This window comes from Mugil cephalus, chromosome 1 (genome assembly GCF_022458985.1).
Source record: "Mugil cephalus isolate CIBA_MC_2020 chromosome 1, CIBA_Mcephalus_1.1, whole genome shotgun sequence".
Taxonomy (NCBI): Eukaryota; Metazoa; Chordata; class Actinopteri; order Mugiliformes; family Mugilidae; genus Mugil; species Mugil cephalus.
Window position 1 is genome coordinate 10593563 of NC_061770.1, and position 20721 is coordinate 10614283.

The 20721-nt window shown below is 46.0% G+C and overlaps 1 protein-coding gene across 1 annotated transcript in view; it reads left to right on the plus strand.

Moving 5' to 3' along the window:
* The window catches only part of plxnd1 (plexin D1), a 59189-nt gene that overhangs the window by 28088 nt on the left and 10380 nt on the right, over positions 1–20721 (plus strand). Inside the window, exons 13-25 of the mRNA XM_047604096.1 lie at positions 152–297; positions 4815–4920; positions 6296–6435; positions 6800–6979; positions 7349–7433; positions 7542–7811; positions 11195–11344; positions 14264–14378; positions 15005–15112; positions 16716–16828; positions 17861–17965; positions 18980–19110; positions 20438–20636. Coding sequence (XP_047460052.1) covers positions 152–297; positions 4815–4920; positions 6296–6435; positions 6800–6979; positions 7349–7433; positions 7542–7811; positions 11195–11344; positions 14264–14378; positions 15005–15112; positions 16716–16828; positions 17861–17965; positions 18980–19110; positions 20438–20636 — 1848 coding nt within the window. The remainder of the gene's footprint in view (positions 1–151; positions 298–4814; positions 4921–6295; positions 6436–6799; positions 6980–7348; positions 7434–7541; positions 7812–11194; positions 11345–14263; positions 14379–15004; positions 15113–16715; positions 16829–17860; positions 17966–18979; positions 19111–20437; positions 20637–20721) is intronic.

The following is a 20721-nucleotide window of genomic DNA, read 5'->3' on the forward strand; positions in this document are numbered from 1 at the left end:
TCAGACCGAACCTCTGTTCTTTTAATTCGGCCATGTTCATTACTGCCCATCATTAAAGGAGTGTTTTTAGGGAGGAAATCTGCTTGTGAGCTCTAATTTATTGTGCATATTACGGCGTTTTTCTCCACGTTCATTGCTCCGTCTTTGTCAGATCTCCCCCCTGAAGGGTCCAGTGGAAGGAGGCACCCAGCTGACAGTACAGGGCCGGAACCTGGGCCGCAGGGCTGGGGCAGTCAGGGTCTCCATAGGAAATGTGCCGTGCACTCTGCAGCCCGAACTCTACACTGTCTCCACAGAGTAAGTATTCCAACGCATAAGTGCATTATGATGCGTGCATTTGCGGCGTATATCAGCAGTTTCCCGGGTGTCTGATCTTCCTTGCACTCATGAAATTACATTACACATTATCTACATTTTCAAAATGACAAGATGGCTGGAATAAGTGCTTGGCATATGCATCAACTTGCATTTTAATTAAATCCCTGTTGCAGTATCATGTCGCCGGCTTCCAAGATGATAGCTTACAATTACCTGCTGCCATGGCAACCGCACATGCTTTCAGACAGGTGAGCGTTCAGGTGGATGGAGGGCAGGAACGGGCACACGGAACAAGTGACAGAAGGGTTTCTCACAGACTCTGAAAGGAATCCTGACATGAGCACCGCACGAGCTAAAACCCAAGTCAGACAGTAAGACATTGAGAGCCGCCTGCTTTTAATGGATAACAGACACCGCTGCAGCTCTGCCCCACTGGAATGACTTATCAGCTGGGAAAAACACGAACGAAGCTGAAGGGTGTAGGGGTAAAAAAAACAACACTTTTGGAAAAATGACATACCTCTAACACAGGTCTTACGGTAAAATTAATCGAAGGCCGTTTTTTGCGGCGGACGCGTTTACAGGTTTTTGAGGGAACCGGAGGATGTGGGTTGTAAAAGCTGTCCAGCCTTTTGTAGCTCCAGTGGGATCGTGGGAAATCTCAAACTGACAATTAAAGGAGGAAATCGAGGGTTATGGAGTTAGAAAGCAGTGAGCTTACCAGACGTCCTCATCTCCGCTAGAGGCCGGTGACTCAAGGCCATGTTAGAGCAACACACCAGACTCTCTGACCAAATTGGCAGGAGTTGACTTGAATTGCATAAAAGAAAGAAAAACAACGAATGCAATAAAAAAGGCAGAATCTCTGTTTCCGCTACATCAGTTCTGATCATTTCTGAAATTGTCCATACCAGTCTTATGTTGGGGAAGAGCAACACACAGATTAGCAGGAGTTTATGAAATGCATTGACGAGCATACAGTATATTCTGGTTCTGGCATATGAATCATCAAGATAGAATATCAGAGTTAAGTGTTTCAGTCCCAGATTAGATGACACTCAATCAAACCAAGTGGAAAGTCAGAGAGTCCTGAGAGGGAAAGTCAAATAAACCATTTGAGGCAGCTCGTGTGACTCAGTACTTTTCACCTTGTAAGGGACATATCTTTATTTAAAGAAAAGCCAAAATGAGTCCATATTAAACTTCTCACAAATCCACTTCACAGTTCATTAATAACGTGAAGCCTGCACAGGTTCACCAGACTTGAAATTAGAATGTCGACCTCCATGTGCAGCTCAGTTTTCGTGTATTCATGAGGCTAATTTTCACAAATATTATTATGCGGCACACTTCTCATTTAAAATGACTCCATTGCCATCCCTCTGATGCTCGGGGACCATCACACTGTCACCATGGAGACAGCAGGACCCGGCTTTGACTCTGGCAATAACAGAGCTCGGTGGAAGTCAGTAACTCTACAATTACATCCAAACTTTCATTCAGTATCTGTAATGTTCCCTGAATGGAACTGTTTATCTGGTCTTGCTCCATTGAAGCCAATCATTGTATTAAGACCAGTTCTCGGGTGACCCGCGGGTCTTACCTGTCACTCAAGCTGCCTGACACATGCCCAGAAACCACACATGTCGAAAACAGCGAATCACATTTCACTCCGCGGCTGATCTCGTCTCATGTCGTCATTCCTCATTGGCTCTTGAGGGCGGTTGTTATGACAGCGGAGCACATCCTCATTGCTGGAAGTCGCACTGACAAATCATAACACGTCAGTGCATCTGACAGTGTCAGCACATTCACAGTGTTTCGACTTCTATCCTTGTGAGGACCTCTGATGATTGATTAGATTTAGCCCTTCCTCATCGCCCTTACTGAAACCCTTTATGTTCAACATTTAGAAAGAAAAAAAATGGCCTGAAGCTGTTTGAAGATGCATAAAAAAACAAAAAACAGTTTTACAAAAATCACAATCAGAATACTGAGAGGAAATTGTTTGTGAAATTGTTTAACAAGTCTAACACTTAAATGGGCACTCGTAAAAGAGGCCAGACCCAGCAGCCTACACGCACCTGTGCATGTGACCTCATTCATCAGGACTGTTGAGACAGGTGTCTGCTCGTGTGCTGAGAGGTGAAAGTTCACATCTGTGTGCCAAAATGTGCAAGCAGTGGAGAGGCTGCGCTCCTCGCACCGGGTGTCAACATGTTAATTGATGGCACAGTTAGTCTAGGCACACCTCATTTACTGGAGTACTCCTCTGGATGTGTGCCTCAGATCCTCCACGCTGCCCTCTCTGTCATTTTCGTGCGAGCCTCAAGTGGCCTTCAGCTCGTCCATTTAGCCGGACTCAGACTACGCCCCTCATCCAGACGCGCGTGGACGCGACCGTTGATGATCCTCATCGGACGCTCGGCGGGAAATGATCGGAGACATCTCGGGCTCAGTATTCAAGATCAAATATTGACCTTTGAAACCCGTAATATCTCCACAGTGGGGCGGCGGTGGAATTTGGAGCAAGGGTCGGTCCAGGCTGTGTCAGCTCCCGCTGGGAGCGTGGCTGTCCTTTGACTGGGATCACACTGCATCAACATCACGCTCGGCTCACACACGCACATAAACACACCAGGGCGTCTGCGGATCGTGCAAAGTCGTGCAAAAGTCTTTTTGTATGATATCACTGCATGCACACTGATTTCAGGCGATTGGGAAACGTCACATATCGGTAAGCCGGGAATTCTGCAACATTGGTGCAGGAGGCTGTGAAATCCCTTTCTGCAGTGTTTCGTTCGACACAATCAGAAGAATAGCGAGCGCCGTCACTACTGCTAACCACAGTGGCTATAGGACGGGCAATAATCTAATTCACCAGAAAATGAATTCATTTATTTGCTGAATTTAATTGGTGTTCATTCAATTATGCCATTACAAATCCAGTGCGAGGGTGTCCTGCCTTTGTCAGTGTTTTATCATTTTAAAGCGAGCCTGTTTTGGCTTTGAGCTGTTACATGGACAGAACAAAACATCTGTCCGCTTTGGACATGTGTTGGAGATTAATGTGATGTGATAGCGCGTTAAATATATGCAATCCATATGGGTGCCGTCATGCTTTTCTATCACGCGCCTTTTTCTTGGTGTGATCATGAAGCAGGATTTCAAACCCAGTCTGTACTCTTCAGGAAATAATGGTTTCATAATAGTCTTTTAATCTCGAGTAATGCTTGATATTACCATGGAACATCAGCCGTCATACGATGTAATGGACTGTTTTGATAACAATTTGATTCCCGGCCTGAAGCGTCGCCGCTGCTTCTGGCTGACTCAGGCTCCACAGTCTTTTATTTCTCGCAAGCTGGAGCCTGAATAGTCATGATTCATTTTGCGCGTCCCTATTTTCCACTTTATTCTCTGAATTAGAGCATGTGAAGTGATGCGTTGTCCTCCAACAGGTGCGTGTCTGCCCTCATGCCACATAACTGACAGGAGTGTAATTTGAGTGTAACGACGTTCTTTTACCTGATGCTCCTGTAATTAATGAGCGAGGAATGTAGACCCTGCCATCAACAGATGGCTGGTACTGCAGGTTATTCCAGTGTATTTTTATCAGCTATTCAGCCGCATGAGCGAAACTTAAATTGGTCTCCTTTCGTTCTGGGCTGAGGTTTGTTTAAAATGGAGCAGAGATTCTTTCTCTTGGTCGCGGCCGCGACAGCTCGACCGCAGTCAAGCCCGGGTCTGCCCGGCCCTCTCATATCTCACCCCATGTCCTGCCAGGTCCTCCTACATAAAGCACACGGCTCCTCCGCGAATGTAAATTCCCCACGATCCCCCTTCTCCGTCAATCATCCGGAAAATCTGTAACCACTATAGCAGCAGGCACCTGACTAAATAAACCGACAGGGTGTCAGGCTGGAGGGAGCAGGAGGGGGGGATCACGCGAGGCGATAAAGGTTGTGTTCGCCCCCTAGTACATTTATCCCGGCGAGGTCCCAGAACAGTAGGTCCCCGCGCCGTGCACCGCGGTGTCATTAATATGAGATGTCCCTGCAGAGAGCGCATGGCTGACACAGGGTTTAATCACAGCCGGGAGGTGCGAGAACAAGCCTCAGCAGCCCCTTAATCTCCTCTGTGGTTAGACACATCTGGTCTGAGGAGCTTTGAACTTTGCATCTCCTAATATCTGGTATCTCAGGGCTTTATTGGATTCAATATGTAAATTCAATAGGGATTGATGAATTAGTTCATAACCCTCAATCTCAGAGATTAATTATGGGTCTTTGTTTAGGACTCATGATCATATTAGTTTCTCCTCTTTTGCAGTTTGACTTGTGCAACTTCTTTTTTAATCTGATTGAAATTATATTTTTTTTAATGAATTATTATTGTTTTAATATATATATGTGTGTGTGTGTGTGTGTGTGTGTGTGTGTGTGTATGATGTGTTTTTAATTAGCTGACCTCACTTTGTGGTGTTTTGTGTCCAGGCTGGTGTGTCTCACGGGGAGGTCTGAACATGACAAGGCAGATATTGTCCGAGTGGATGTGGAGCAGAGTGGGATGGGCACGTCGAAGGAGAGCTTCTCGTACTTAGTGAGTATTCCCCAGGCACCTACCCTCACGCTGATTTTTTTTTTTTTTTTTTGCTCGCTCTTCCGTCTCTTCCTCCACATTCTTCTTCTGCCTTGCTCCCCTCTGGGAGAGCCCTCCCAAGTGTGTCAGTTGAGTGTTAACAGATGCGTTTTACGATTCGGAGGAATGCTAGCGCGTGGGAGTCTTCAAACGTCCATCGGAGCCGCAGCTAAGCAGCTATTGTCATTGCGCTATCACTGCCAGCAAAAACAAATATGGTGATTGTTGGAATGTCCCTTTGCTCCGCATTCAACGCCGGCCGAAGAGAACTAGCAGTATTGTGTTAATTGACCTCGACCCACGCAGTCTCTCACTGGAATAAGAATATTCAGCCAGTGGAAATACCCATGTAAGACCTTTGTTTCTCTTTGTTTATAGACAAAGAGTTTTTATATTTCAATGCTGGGACACTCAATCAGTCCAGCAGCTTCTGAGAGCAGCTCTGCCTGTGAGTCATCCCCCCAGAGAAATAACCCCGATCTCGAAAACCTTCTTGATACACGAAATCCATAAAATCCAGAACAACAAACATGACGGCAGGCTGTTGTGGGAACTCCTCTCAGACTTACTCTGCGTTGTTCGGTGTGCGAGTTTTTATATTTTATTTTATTTTATTTTTACTGCCGGTGTTGAGGAGAAGATGTGGGAGAAAGGAAAAACAGTTCTGGAGACAGGATATGTGCTTCCACCACATCTCCTTCCTCAAACCTTTGGACGGAAACATCTGCCTCCTTACACCCACTCTGACACTCAAACGCACAATAGGGCTGCTCCATCCGTGCACACTGAGGAAGTGAATCCTGTCAGTGAGGATAAGAGGCTTCCCCGGAGGCAAGGTTCATGGTGGGGATAGAAAGTTCGGAAAGAGCAGTAATGCTGATGCTGGTAACTGCAGAGCTGGACAGAGATATTCATCTTTGCCGAAGGTGCTTCGTGTATGTGGTTGTGTATGTAGGTGCATGTGTATATGTGTCCTGTATATATAAACGTGTGTACATGCTGTTTTATGTATGCATGAACATTATTACCAGCAGTATAGCTGTCCTGCTCGGGCCCAAAGGCCCGCCGCCGCTAGCAGCACTTTAACATACTGCAGCGTGGGCTGTCTTCACAGCTTTCTCACTAATTTACTGTTATAGTCAGCAGCTGCCTCAACCAATCTGCAAAGATATTTGAACCTCAAAGGACGGGGAAAGACTTAATTTGCTGTCGAGAGAAGAATCGTAGATGGCCAACACAGTTTGAGTAAACCTGTCTTTTCCAGTGACAGAAGCTGTCAGACGTCTAGTGAGAGATGTCTTTTTAGTCATGCGCTGCGTCCCCACTCTGCGTGCAGGTCCCAAAGCTGCTTTCCATGGAGCCGAGCAAGGGCTCCCGTGCTGGAGGAACTAGAGTGATCATCAGAGGGGAAAACCTGGACATTGGCTCCCAGGTTAGAGTCAAGGTCAACAACACACTGGACTGCATCATCACGGAGTAAGTACCACTGTCGTCTTTTTTAAGTTTGCGAGCAAGTCCGGGTCTCCGTGACTTCGAACGGTGGCTGAGAAGTGAAGCATCTGAACCGCTTCTGGTGTTTTCTGCTTGATAGCAGATGCACAGACATAATAGACATAATACTCGAACGTTCAGGCTGTGTGGCTATGCTGGGCCTGCGCGAAGCTTGTCAAGTTGCTCACACGTTTAAATTCAGCACCTCTATTTGTAGCGACAATTCATTCCAAAATAATTCTTCTGTGAAAATCTGCCAAGCTGCAGTAAACATAACTCCGGGTGTAATTTTTTTGGAATTAAACTTGTGCGGTTTCTTTTTCTTTTTTTTTTTCCTGTTTTTTTCCAGTAAAACAGATCAGACGATTGAATGCACCATGCCCCCAGCCCTGCACGCATACACCGACTCAGTGTCGGTGTGCGTGGAGTTTGAAGACTTTCCATGCCAGGGCGATTCCCTTAGCGCCACATACACCTATGAGAAGAACCCCACTATCAGCTTCATCCACCCCAAAAAGAGCTTCCTGAGGTAGGAATACTGCCACACACACACACACACACCACGAGCATTACAACCAAAATGTCTTAAATATCTCAAGCTGGAAAGCTTTGCAGTTCCCCTCCCATTCCCAGTCGCAGACATAACTCATTACTGTAATGCTGTCCTGTTTGTCTTCTCCCCATTGTGTTCTTAATAACACAGCACGTGTGTGACAGGACAGCGGTACGTCTTTGATGACGTGCAGATTTTCCCCGCAGTCTGTTTTCCATTATAATTTGCTCCTCTGTTTCTCTTTCATTTTGCTGCAGTGCCCCCAAAGTATTTGCATGCCAGTGTGATTCTGACACATTTCTGAAATGGCTCTCTGTTGTTTCCGTGTGTCTGTGTGTGTCACAGTGGTGGCAGGACCATCACAGTTACAGGCCAGGGTTTTGATCTGGTGCAGAGTGCCACCATGCAAGTGCTGGAAATCGGACAAACAGTGAGTAATCAGCTGAGCTGTTTCCTTTTTGGATCATAACACACCCGATTAAAGACTTTATTTTTAACCAGCCCCCCCCCTTTTTTTTCTTTTCTTGTCCTTCCACAGAGCTGCACCGTGCTCTCCCCCTCCACCATCACCTGCCCGTCCCCAGCATCCAGCCAGTCCCAGCAGACCTCGGTGCAGTTCTTCCTGAATGGAGTCCCCTACACGGGAGACGGCCCTTCCTCCTTCAATGACGAGCCGGAGGAGGAGGAGGAGGAACCTCACAAAGGGCACTTCATGTTGGAATACGTGGAGGACCCTCAGTTCTTCACCGCCAGCAAGGAGAAGCTGATTAAACACCATCCGGGAGAGCCACTGACACTCATCATCAACGTGAGTGACACTAACCGGGGACGGACGTTCACATTCAGGCTGCGCTGTTGTGGTTGTTGTTGTTGTGCTGGGTCGCTGATGAGTCAGTTTTCAATCAGTGTGCTTCGTGTTCCAGTGAATAAGAATGCTTCTGTTATTACTGATTATTTTACACAGCAATTTCAGATTTAACAACAACACACTGTGGTTGAATCGCAATAACTTGACCTCTGTGTCAAAACCATTACATAGTTAGACATTCAACCATAGATATTATTCAGACTAAAACCAAATTATTTATTATTTCAACTAAAAAAAACTGACAGTTAAAAACTGTATTTTAACCCGACAGGTGGCAACGTATATTTACTATAAGGAAGAACTTGGTGAACTTAAGAGTCTCTGGCCAAGCATCTCTGAGACTATATTAAATGTTGTTTTTTTTTAACCAACATTTAGGTTTGCAACGCAGTTACCTGACAAAAGTCAGCTCTAAGCACAAAGGAGCATTTATTTAGGAGGTATGTCTTCATAGAATATTAGAGAGATTAACATTTTGACTTAGCCATCATACATCCCAGTTGTTGAGCAATAAACCAGCACTGCATTTTACCTACATCGACGCTACAATAATAGCTACACCGCTGATTCATACCGAACCCTTAATGACATTACCTTCTATCAGTTCCCTGTTTGTTTGACTCCAGCGGTGAACCTGACTACACCCACTGTGGAAGGCAGACAGACCTGAACGTTTCTCTATTCATATTCACCTAAACCACATAAAGGCACATGAAACACATCAAAGGCCGTGTCCCCTGAAACGTGGTGGTGTCTGCTGGGGATCTCTTGTCGGGGGGGAGGAGGGAGCAGCTCAGTGGGAGGTCTCAAGCACGTTAATATGTTCCGGCTGATCTAAGCACCTGTCTGTAGGAATTCATCACCCTGAAGGGCTGCCCGGGTGTGACACTGCGCGACACGCACATGCTAAGAGCAGAGAAAGGGATGTCTGGCCATGATGCGGCTTCCTCTTTGTGTGTTTGCGAGTGCCAGGATGAGGCCCCGGCAGGAACCGCTGCCTCAGCCTGTCCGCATGGGTGACTCGTCTGTTGTTTCCTGTTTTGTTAAAGAAGGTGGATTCCACTTGAGATGGACCTGAAGGAGAGGAGGGGCGGGAGGGGCGGGGGGGAGAGGCTGGGGAGTGAATGTGTTTGTTTAATAGGGAGCTTGTTAGCCATGCCAAGCAGGAATGTGGGTGGGTTTTGTTTGCTTTCATCCTGTTTCGGCATTTAGGGTCCACGGTTTCAGTCTGATTAGTTTATGTGTGAAAACGTTACGCATATAACAGAAAATGGATTTTTTATTTTTTTATTTTTTTTATTCACTAACTGCTCAAACGTATTTGTATGAAGAGTATAGTTTGGTGCTCTTTGTTCATAATGCGTTTGTGTTGTGTCTGCGCAGGGAAGCATTTGTTGACAGAGACCCAGGGGGGAGCATCCTGCAGTAGGGGCAGAACAGTGCCCTAAGGCTGTAATCAAAGCAGGGAAACACACCGGGGATAAACACACACACACACACATACACTTCCTCACTTGTCATTCCGATATTGAAGGGAAATTGCGGTTTCGTACAAATAGGGTCCTATTTTTGTAGGCCTGGCCATCGTTCTAATTAGTAATCATAACATTGTGCATGCTGAGATAATTACACAGAGCCAAGAATGACTTGGAAAGGACAAAGAACTAGCAGTGGTATGATCATATAGGTTACATACAGATCTCCAAGGTTAAACTAAATGATTTAGGACACTGCTGTGTGACTTCCTGGTTGGTTTAGTCTTCAAAAAAGTGCTTTATGAAATCAAGCTAAACTGTTTACAACCTGTCTGACCATTCATATATCTGACTAGGACTAAATCACTGATATGCTACTGTGTTACTACTATTGATATTTAGTTGATTATATTGGTGGATTGATGTGTTTTGCACCAACGAGTATATTTTTTTGATAAGGTTCATTTAAACCAGGGGTCTGCAATCTCGGCAGCCTTCAGCCCCTCTGTAATGGCTCCTTGTAGCTAAGGAACAACTCTTACCTCGGATTTAAAGGTTACTCTGTGACACTGAACTATAAAAAAAAAATGTTTCACGGCCACATTTCACCAGCTATAATATGCATCACATCACTACTACTATCTTCTGCCTGGCACCTTACCCTGCAGGTGCCTAATTCTAATTCTAGCAGCTTCCAACTCACATTTTATTATAATGATTTTTAAATAAATTCAAGAAAGAAAAGTTGTGAAGGAAAATAAGGAGTGTAATTTTGCACACACAGATACATTTCGTGCCGCTGTCGAAAGCCACTGACTCACCTGGATACCCCCATAACATGGCTAGAAACTAGCAAAGAACGAAAATGTAACGTTGTAAACCATTTCTAGAACAAGCACACATCATTTGCTGAGATGAAACAAGCTGAATCAGTAAAAAAAACAGTAATTTTAGAACTGCTGAATTTGATGCAATTTTAGGTCCAGCACACTCAGAGTCAACTCATTTCAGGGTCAAATATGCTTTGAAACCGAAATGTTCTTTGTAGGAGGGATGGCTAAAACATCTGTTTTCCTAGTAAAGATTGCAGATCATTACCTTAACGTTTTGGCCCAGGAATGCACTTTACATTTGAAAAAATGGTTTTTCATGTTTCTGCGGCGAGATCCGTATTGACCGAAACAGGGATTCCTTCAATTTAGTCGTGTGCTCCAGATCCTTCTGGGACTAATACTGTCTTCAGTTTTATCCTTAAAAGCCCCTTAATCAAACCCTCGCCGCCTGATAAACATCTTTCAACCTCAATGTAAAGCAGTGTTTCCCTTTCAGATAACTGATGACAAACGTCAGGGCTGATCGTTCAGGCTTTAGAAGGGCTGCAGCGGTAGAACTCTTTGAAAAAAAGGATGAGAGATGATTCCTCATAACTAAAGTCACACTTTAAGTGTAAAATCAGAGGAGTGTCCTTTTAATCAATACAGCAATGAAAGATAGGGCTTAGGTGTAGATGAAGTGCGGAAGAGATCAAAAGAAAAATGTTCCTGTAAAGTTAACAGCCTGCAGATATTATTTTGGGCTCAGGCAGGGATCACCATCAGTGGGTTTGTTTATACTGTAGATAGTTTTTTTTTTACCAGTGAGGGAGAGGCAGCAGAATGTTTGCTGCTTTAAGTTGAACTCAATCCCAAGTTAGATTGGCTGTTGTCTGCTGTCTCTGTCAGACCTGCCGGAGCCTGGGTTTTGCATGTGTGTGTGGTTTAACGGCCTTTATGATGTTATCTGTGTCTGCACTAGTCCGTTACCACCGACCATCTGACGGGGGGGTTTTTTTATTCCTTTCTGGTGCAGAAGGTGCAGAGCGATCTGGAACTGGTGCCGGACGAATACTCTGTGATGGTTGGCTCCTATCCCTGTAACATCAGCTTCCACAACGACCAGCTGTTCCACTGCACCATCAACGGACTGCTCAGCTCCAGCGAAAGGGAGCTGCCCGTCACTGTAAGTATGCGAGCGTGGAAAACACCACAAACGAAAGTCAGACTCGCACCCGAAATATTGCTCAGCACACCCCGATAATTTAAGGATATCACCCGTCTGTCTCGTGTTGTTCAGGCCAGCGACATTTCGGCGGAATCTGAACCATCTGTGACGTTCATTGAAACAGATTTGATCTGCACGAGCCTGTTCTCCAACTGCCACTCTCCATGCATTATAGATGGTTTGTAGCTTGTGTGGTGGTTTTATGCGTGCCACCATAAATCAGTAGTTGTCTCTGTTTCATAACGGTGTAACAAAACAGTGGCACGTCTAACATCTATCATCGCTGACACAATCACCTATTGCACTGACACGGACTGCCCCCACCCCTACCCGGATCCTCGGAGTCAGAGATGATGTCACCCCTCGCTCGTGTCTTAGCTGTGTTTCCAATCTCTCTCCCCGTCACTACCAGAGGTCTTTATCCAGACTGGGTCAAGCCCTGTGCAAAACCCCCACTTTCTATTTCCCACACTCCTCTCTCTCTCGTTCCCATCTGTAGTAGTCCTTTCTGGTATGTTTTGATGGGGTTTTATTAAGAGGGAAAGCATCCATCTATATTTAAACACAAGCCAAAACCGTGAGTGGTTTGCTGAAAGAGCTCTGAAACATACGTTAGTCCGTCCCTCTGTCTCGGCTGACTCGTGAGAACACCTTCCCCACTCTGACACAGAAATAGAAGGAAGGCTCGTTTATTTCCCGCTCCCTACCACGTCTGTCTGGCTCCTTCTGTACCTGTGGCTCGCTCGAGTGCCCACCGAGCCCGTCCGTCTCTCAGGACGCCGAGGAATAAACATGAGCAATTAGCAAAGGCATAAAGGCGGGGCAAGGGTCAGACGAGATGTCATAACACAAATGGGTGGGCTGCCTGCACGCGAGCAGCCGTGATGATTTGTGCGCACGTTTGGCAGGGGGGCATAAACGGCGCGCGCGTATATTTTCCTTTGTGTCGGCACATTTGAATAAATGCATACATGCCGGGCTGACTCATAGCTTATGGCCATTCGTGTTTCTTCACTTACTTTCTGTGGCAGAGCTATTTTTACGTGGCTGTGTTGTGCTTGGCTCTGAAGTGCTGGAGAAGTGGCTGTGAGGAAACAGTGTTTTTTGTACCCAGAGCGAAACAGGAACATGGAACAATTGCATTTTCCCCTCCATTACATCAGGCCTGGCTGCTGCAGCCTCTGGAAGAGGGTCTTCTCTTGTTGTTTCTGAGAAAATAAATGTCTGGACTGTACGGAGAAAGAGGGAAGGAAGGGAAGGGAGTGAGACCAGTGAGCCGCTTTCCCCTCCTCTGAGTAAGACCAGCATAAGAGGGATTTGGTCTGAGGATTGGAGGCTTTCTATCCGAGTTTGGCTTTTATGAAGTGCGCTTAGATTGGGGAAGGGAGAGGGAGCGATGTGAGAGGGGGGCCACAGAGACCCTGCTGACTAATCAGAAGGCAGAAGTGAAAGTTCTTTTCTTGTCACATCTGGGTTAGTCTGAACTGGGTGACTCCTCCAGCTCATCGCAGAGAGAGAGAGAGAGAGAGAGAGACCATTTTTCAAAATCCTACAGTGTGTAATTTTTTTTTTCTGGGCTTGTCTGCACCTGTGACCATGAAAAAAAAAAAAATGATGTGCTTGTGCACAAGTACTCGTGTTCCCATTAAGAAACGCCTATGTTGGGTAGAATACATTTTTACGCTGTGTTAGAAAGAAAATGCTTAATGCACCTGCTGTTTGTGCCCATTACCTCTCTGCCCTTCATCACTGTCTCTTTCTCTCAAATTCACTTTGCGGGCTGGTGCTGAATTATTTAGAAAAGGGGCAGCAGAAAGGTTATATTTGTGTCCGATAGATAACATGACGCATCCGAGAACAGTAGCTAAAATTAAATCTATTTATTTTTTTTTTTAACAATTGCAGACCGGTGACTTTATTCCTTTGTTTGCATCTCATTTGCAGTCATTTTTATTACTACTATACGTCAGTTTCTCACCGTCAGCCGAACCAAAGGGCTGTCACTATGCTTTTATCATCATTGCACAGCTTTATATTCGGCTGGTGACAGCAGCTCACAGGAAAGATCTGACAATTCGGGCATTTTCATGAATGCCCTGGAGTAACAAGATTGAAATGGACTTTGTCATCGAGGTAACTTACTGCTGATCATTGTGATGATTTAAAGGGATGGTTTGGTTTCTTTGAAGTATTACCTTCACCAGCCACCTAAACAAGGCCCACCGTAAAGAAATCTATATAAGTTTAATTGCTATTTTTAGAATATAATCACGGTTTTCCCTAGCTGTCAGTCAGCCCTTTTTTTAACTGGGAGCCGAAGCCTCATTTTACCCTGCAGAGCAGGGGAGTGGCTGGTCTACAGCTGTACGCACTTTAGCATGTTAACACATTAACTCGGATGCTAATTTGAAACACCAAAGTCGCACGATAACACAAACAAACTACAATAACTGATGAAAGCGGCGGTGGACCACCAACTCATGCGCTTTCAAGGTTAATTTGCCTTTTTTTGTCGACGGCTTTTGAGAGAACAGATTGATTTAAAGGCTTCGGCCCCACTTCAAAGAAGCCAAACCGTCCCCTTGAGGCCCAAGTTGAAATGCATTTCATGTCTTGTGACTTCTTCTGGATGGATGTATAAAGACCTAAGTTGTTTTTTTATTTGTTTATTGTTCACAATAACCTTTGTGGCCGATTTGAGCTGTCAGCGATCAGAAGGATTTATAATTCATTTCCTAGAACTGGAGTTAGTCATACGTCTTTCTGACTTCATCACTACGTGCAAACTGCCGCGTCTTTAAATGAAAACAAAAGTAATGAATGCGTGACATGACGAGACACATGGAGATGAGCTATAAAACTGTTTTCTCTTTCTAGGTGCAAGTGGGGAACTTCCACCACACCATCGCCAAAGTGCAGCTCGGGGGCAGCGAACTGGCCATCGTGGTGTCCATTGTGGTGTGCTGTGTGCTGCTGCTCCTCTGCACCGTGGGTAGGTTGTGTACACATACTTACAGCACATGACGGATGTGTGGCTGCTACAGCAACGGACGCTCCAGATGTGGAACAGATAAAAAGAATTTGGGGCTTATAGTTTCCCGCACCTGCTTTATCCTTCCTCGGTATCCAGAACACAAAGACCCCATTGTTCCTCTCACTGCTGTCTGCTCGGTTGCCTGTGGACTTATGTGTGTGTGTTTGTGTGTGTGTAGTGCAGCCTAATCTTTATGGAAGTGTGTCTGCAGGGCAGGTGTATGGGTGAAAATTGGTGTTAGTGTGGATTTTCACACCATTTCCTGCTTGGAATGTGTTCTCCGATATTCACAAACCCCCTTTTTTTAGTCTTGCCAGACTTTGTAGGTGTGACATAACTGCTGAAATAATTTGTCAACAAATTTTATTTACACGTTTGAACAAAAACCTATATATATATATATTTCACACGCTCAAAAAGGTGACTCTCAAACATTTCTGAAGAATCTGTCCATAGATCCAGGACCTTTGAGACTGATTTTGACACCATTGTTCTGTTACACGGATGTTGTGATAACAGTTGTTTGGCTCGAAAACGTATAAACCGTGCATTTTGTTTTTCTCGCTCGTCTCTGTTTTTCTCAGCTCTCGTGGTGTACTGCACAAAGAGCCGAAGGGCAGAGCGCTACTGGCAGAAAACCCTTCTCCAAATGGAAGAGATGGAGTCCCAGATCAGAGAGGAGATTCGTAAAGGTGTGTTTAGAAGAAGAACGCACACATGCACTCACAGACACACACACACACACACACAGAGACACACACACACACCCCTTTGCTTTTGTAGCAGCTTTGCTATCAGAGTCATTTTGGCCACAAATGATGTTTTCTGTCTGACTGGCATGAAAAATGTCAACGCTGGAAGACGGAAATATTGACCACATATTTGCCCGTGCCTTTGTGTCTGCGTGCGCGTCGAAAATGTGTATTTATTTTGGAGTTTCTCTCGTCTGAAGTGGGAGGGAGGTACAACAGTTGACAGATCTGTGCCTACTACGCTTGACTCATAAAACACGGCGTCTGACAAGCGATCAGTCACACACAGAAGCAATGAGCGGCCACATCGCCTTTGCTCCGTCTACTCTATAGGAACAAGGTCGGTGTGGTTCTGCGTCCGCGTGTACATGCGTGCGCGTCCAGGGCATTAAAGTAAAGCCATGCGAAGGCCACTCGGCGTCTGAGCGCCCAGATTTATGGTACGGAGATGGAGGGTGGGGAGGGGGGGGCGGATAGAGAAAGAGAAATGGAGGGAGGAAGCGATAGGAGCGGGAGTGAGGGCCGTGAGGCTGAGGAAAAGCAGAAGCGTGGGAGGGAGAGGAGAGGTTATTTAGTCAGAGGACACAGATAGATTTGTGGCCGAGTTCAGGGTGAGTGTGCACAAAGCGTGGGGTAATTCTGCCGAGACGAAAGATGTGATAAAAACAGGCGGAGGGGGAGTATAAGAAGATGGGAAATAGACATATTCCAGGTTACTCTAATGGGAGGGCTTTGTTATTTGTCTCGGCACTAAGGCAGAGGGGAGGTTAGGTATTGGGGCCTGCTGCATCTAATCTGGAACTGAGGGTGTGAACTGACTGGTGGTTTCGAGGACGCTTTAGTGAGCAGGAGGATAAATAACCTGGAGGAGTAATGAAATATGTTTTAAATCCCTCCGGTCTTGTATTCCCCGCTTTCTGCGCAAACACAGTCTGAAGAAACTGCCATTGTAACCCAAATACGTCTCTCATCCCGCGACAGGAAGCACTTTTCCGTAAAGAGATCTCCAACGTCTCATTAGGCCAGAACATTATCCTCCGCTGGTACACGCTTATCCAATAAAGTGGCTACAATATTAGCATGCGGATTGGAGTCGGTGTCGGGACGCGCTGATACTGTTTCTGCATGGAAACCTCGGCCCGCACACATGTTTTGGATAAGAGCTGCAGACAGGATTTGGCTGCTCTGATTGCCGTTTGGTAAATATTTGCCTGCATGCCGTGATGGGCTGCGCAATCTGGCAGAGAGAATGGGAAAGGAAAAAAAGATCAGAGGATTAGTGCTTTTCTATATTTAGTATTCAACCACGACATGACACTAGATCTGAGAAATCATGTGAGACAATTCTGTGATTTAAACTCCCCTCCTTTGAAATCAGCCAGATGCTTTAAGCAGCCTGGGACAAACTGATGTTTACCTCTGACACAGTCACTTGTTTTACTCAGAAAGGAGAATTGAAATGCAACTGCGGATGAAAAATGGTTTCTCTGAGTCAAATCCCTTCTGGGTGTTTCTCTTTTTAAATTTTTTTTTGTACTTTCAGGCTTTGCAGAGCTGCAGACAGACATGACTGACCTGACCAAGGAGCTGAATCGCAGCCAGGGCATCCCCTTTTTGGAGTACAAACAGTTTGTCACGCGCACGTTCTTCCCCAAGGTGAGAAACCGCATTTTTCCCCGTTATCTGATTTTAACTGGCAGACTGACAATACTATTTTTCTCTCTGGGGTTTTAATACTTTTTCCCCCCGCGTGTCCCATTTCACGTTTCCCACCGCTTGTAATATGCAGGATAAAAATTCACCTTGGAACTTTTAAACGCGCGTCTAGCGGAGTGCAGCTCAGTCAGGCACCCTGCAGGACAGCTAATGTGTTCTCTATAGGTAAGCGTTTTCCTGATGTGCGTTCCACCCCGAAGGTAGACTGCGGGTCTATCTGTGGGTGGGTATTTTTCCACCAATTCAGACAGGCACTGCTCAGCAGGCTTTGTCTTCCAACCACAGGTTTGGACTTTCAAGGAGACGGAACAATGGCGGGCACAGAGACACGAAAAAAAAACTTTCCCTGATTTCTCAAAACACACTATTTACTCCGCTCGCACACCCACTCTGTTGTGCAAGCATAAATGGTCTTATGCAACAGCAGCCATGCTGGTTGCAGTGGACATTGTTTCTTTCTTTTTTGAGAAGGAGGGAGTGTTGAAAATATGCATGGAGGGAAACACAAATTATTGCCCAAACTCCCCCCCGCAGCATCGTCTTTCCACACTTTTTTTTGCTAAGACAGCAAACACTCCACTCATGACCCTTCTCGCTCTTGTTTCTCCACAGGAGCTTCTGGTCGTGTGAGATTACCCACGCGCGGAACTGTGTTAGACCCGGTGCGCAATTAGCATACGAGCCAAAAGCAGCTGTCCGAAATGACATGACTGTTGAAAGGCTGCTTTTTAGCTCCGCGTCGCTTTATCTCCAAACCCATTAGGGATCACGACGTTTTGTGTCACGGTGTCATGTTTCCTTTTCATGGTCACTCAAGGCCTATTTAAGAAACTCTGTCCTTTGGTTCCAGACTGCAAACTCACCACGACGTCCAAGGGCCAGCTCTTTTCCTGTCTATCCATCTTCCTGTGTTTATAACTTGAGCGGAGTTTGTGTGACATTTTTCCTGCGTGTTGTTTATGTGTGTTTCAGATGTGCTCAGATTACGAGAAGAGCCTGGTCCAGCCCGTCTACGAGAATGATGGCCTGGGCCCTCGAGCGCTGCCAGAGACCCACCCACTGCTGCAGGACTGGCAGGTGAAGGGTTAAGCCATTAGGGTTAAGTTTTCTTCTGCCAGAGAAGCTTGATTTGGTTCATTTCTCACTGCCTTGTTTCTCAACTGGGTCACGCTGAAACTTATTATGGTTTCACGGTGAGGGTAGTAAAAAGAAAAGCGTACTCTTCTCCTTTTCTCCTTTGTTCGGGTGCCGTAATGTGTGGAGAATGTCAGTGTGGCTCGCGTGCTGTCGAGTGCGAGCGTATGAATACTAATGCATGTCACTGAGTGGCTTCTAATGAGTGAGACAAAAAAAAAAAAAAATCAGCTTGCCAAACAACACGCTGCCCACCAAGTTGATGTCAGGTTGTTGACACACTTCCCACTCGCTCATTGGACGGCCAAACACCACGCTTTCCATTGAAATACACCTCTAGCTGTGTGTGTGTGTGTGTAGGGGTAGACGGGAGTGAGAGTTATAAAGAGAGTGGGAGAGGGGGCATGGGCTTTCACACGCACGCACACGTGTGTGTGCGCGCACGTTAGAGCGAGGGAAGGTAAAGATTGCGCCGCTAGTTTTGGGTCGGCAGCCGGGGGAGCCTGTCTAACGGTGATGAAGTGCCTTGGATCCACATCGTCTTCCCGGGAAGTGTTTTCCAGGTCACAGCAAATAAATCTCACAGGCGGGCATTTATCTTAATGGACGCCCCTGTTCTCCTTCTGTCAGGCTGCAAACCACACCATATGGCTGCAGTCCAGAGGGAAGACTTCATCACGCTGCTGCTTAGTCGCACCCGTTACTGTAGCTAGCTAGGCCGCGCTCATTAAGTCGACTCGGCACATTTAGGGACAGTCGCCGCGCGGGGAAAGGGACGGGAGCGCACCGGAGAGGGAGGTGACCGGAGAAGCAGAGGGAATAGATGAGGTAGAGAGACGCAGTAGGTCGCTCGACGCACAAGGTGGTGAAATAGATTAAGGAGGGTGCGGCAGGTAATCCGGTTAGGGTGAAATCACGCAGCGAAGTAACTGTATCATCCCCTCCTTCTGTCATCAGGCCACCGACACAACACGGCCCAACATAGAAGAGGGCATCACTCTGTTCTCCACTCTGCTCAATAACAAGCACTTCCTCATCACGTTTGTCCACGCCTTGGAGCAGCAGAAGGACTTTGCTGTACGAGACAGGTAACCGCTCCACTATACGCCTCTGTTAAGAAACTTTAATTAGTGTCTGTGGCCATGTGTCAGACTTCATTGTGTCGGAGGGTGTTTTTAAATTGGCCAAAATCTACACGTTTACATTAACAACAGCTAAAGTAAAAGGTTTAGATTTCTGACTTGGTGAGGAACTCAGTGGAAGATTTAGTAGCTGAACATGTTTCTCAGTAAACTATGTAAACCGAAGCAGTGCCAAGAGGCAACAAAATACTCGACGCACGACCGAAATAGTGAGTCAGTCCTCTTAGACTAAATTACTTTACAGCAGAAATAAACATTAGTCATTTGTCAAATGTTCACAAACACGACTTTGCTGTGTTGCTCATGTTTCTTTTTTTTTTTTCTTTATTTTTGCTCCATACCATGTTGTGTAATTTCTTATGGCTGTAAATAAGCAAACCTATTTGAAACACTTTTCAGGCTCGTATCAACACAAACTATAACCAAACTTGACTTGGTTCCCTCCAAGTAACTTCTTCCGCACTAAGCGACTGATAGAAACTTAGGATGTCTGTGGGTGGTGCCCACCTGAGACTCACGTGACTAAGGTCTGTAACGGTCACATGTAACTGGAAGAATATGTTTTTATCCTGTTTTGTTTCCCCGCTGAGTGGCACTCTGAGGACCCATTAACGGCCAGAGGCTCCTGTCTTAAGGTGTAAAGGGGACAGGTGTCAGGTCTGTGTTGTGAATCTGTGTCCTCCGTTCAGTGAGGGGTTTTCCAAAAAGCCTCAACACTAAAAATCCCGTTGCCTCCGTGACAGCCTTGTTTTCTGGGAAAAAAAAAAAAAGAAGCTATTGCACAGCTATATTTTTTCCCAGTGTCTGTCTGTAACTGGTGCAAACGGCACAAAAATAAATACTGAAAACTGTGGTTCACCAGCTTTGTGAATACTCAGCCATCTATCAGTGTAGCTGTTGTGGTCCTGATGTCCTAAAACCAACTAGTCATTGTGTACCAGGAGACAAATGCCAGAAGCAAGACCACATCCCCGTCCCGCCACAGCGTCAGCACTTACTGACTGATGTAGCCTCCTTCTGCTGGATTAAAGGGGCTTTGTTAGGGAAATCCCCTGCACCTCTGGATTTACTGACTCAGACACACCCTGCATTAGATCAGGCTTTTATTTGGCTCTGCTGTCACAGGTGCTGTGGGGAGGGCTAAATGCTGTTGTTGTTTCTGTAGCGTGGCTATTTTTAGACCTCCGCTGACCACACACTGACAGGGCATGTTTGCGGGAGCATGTTTTTGCTCATCTGTCTCTTCCGCTAATATGTTTTCTCACCCTCCCAGATGCAGCCTGGCGTCCCTGCTCACCATCGCCCTCCATGGAAAGCTCGAGTACTACACCAGCATCATGAAAGACCTGCTGGTGGACCTGATCGACGCCTCGGCTTCCAAGAACCCCAAACTGATGCTGCGGCGCACGGAGTCCGTCGTGGAGAAAATGCTGACCAACTGGATGTCCATCTGCATGTACAGCTACCTCAAGGTGACGATGGAAAAGGAGGAGGAATAAGGGAGGTAATGATTCATCAAGAAATACCGCAGCTCTGATTTTTTTAACTCCACCGTTG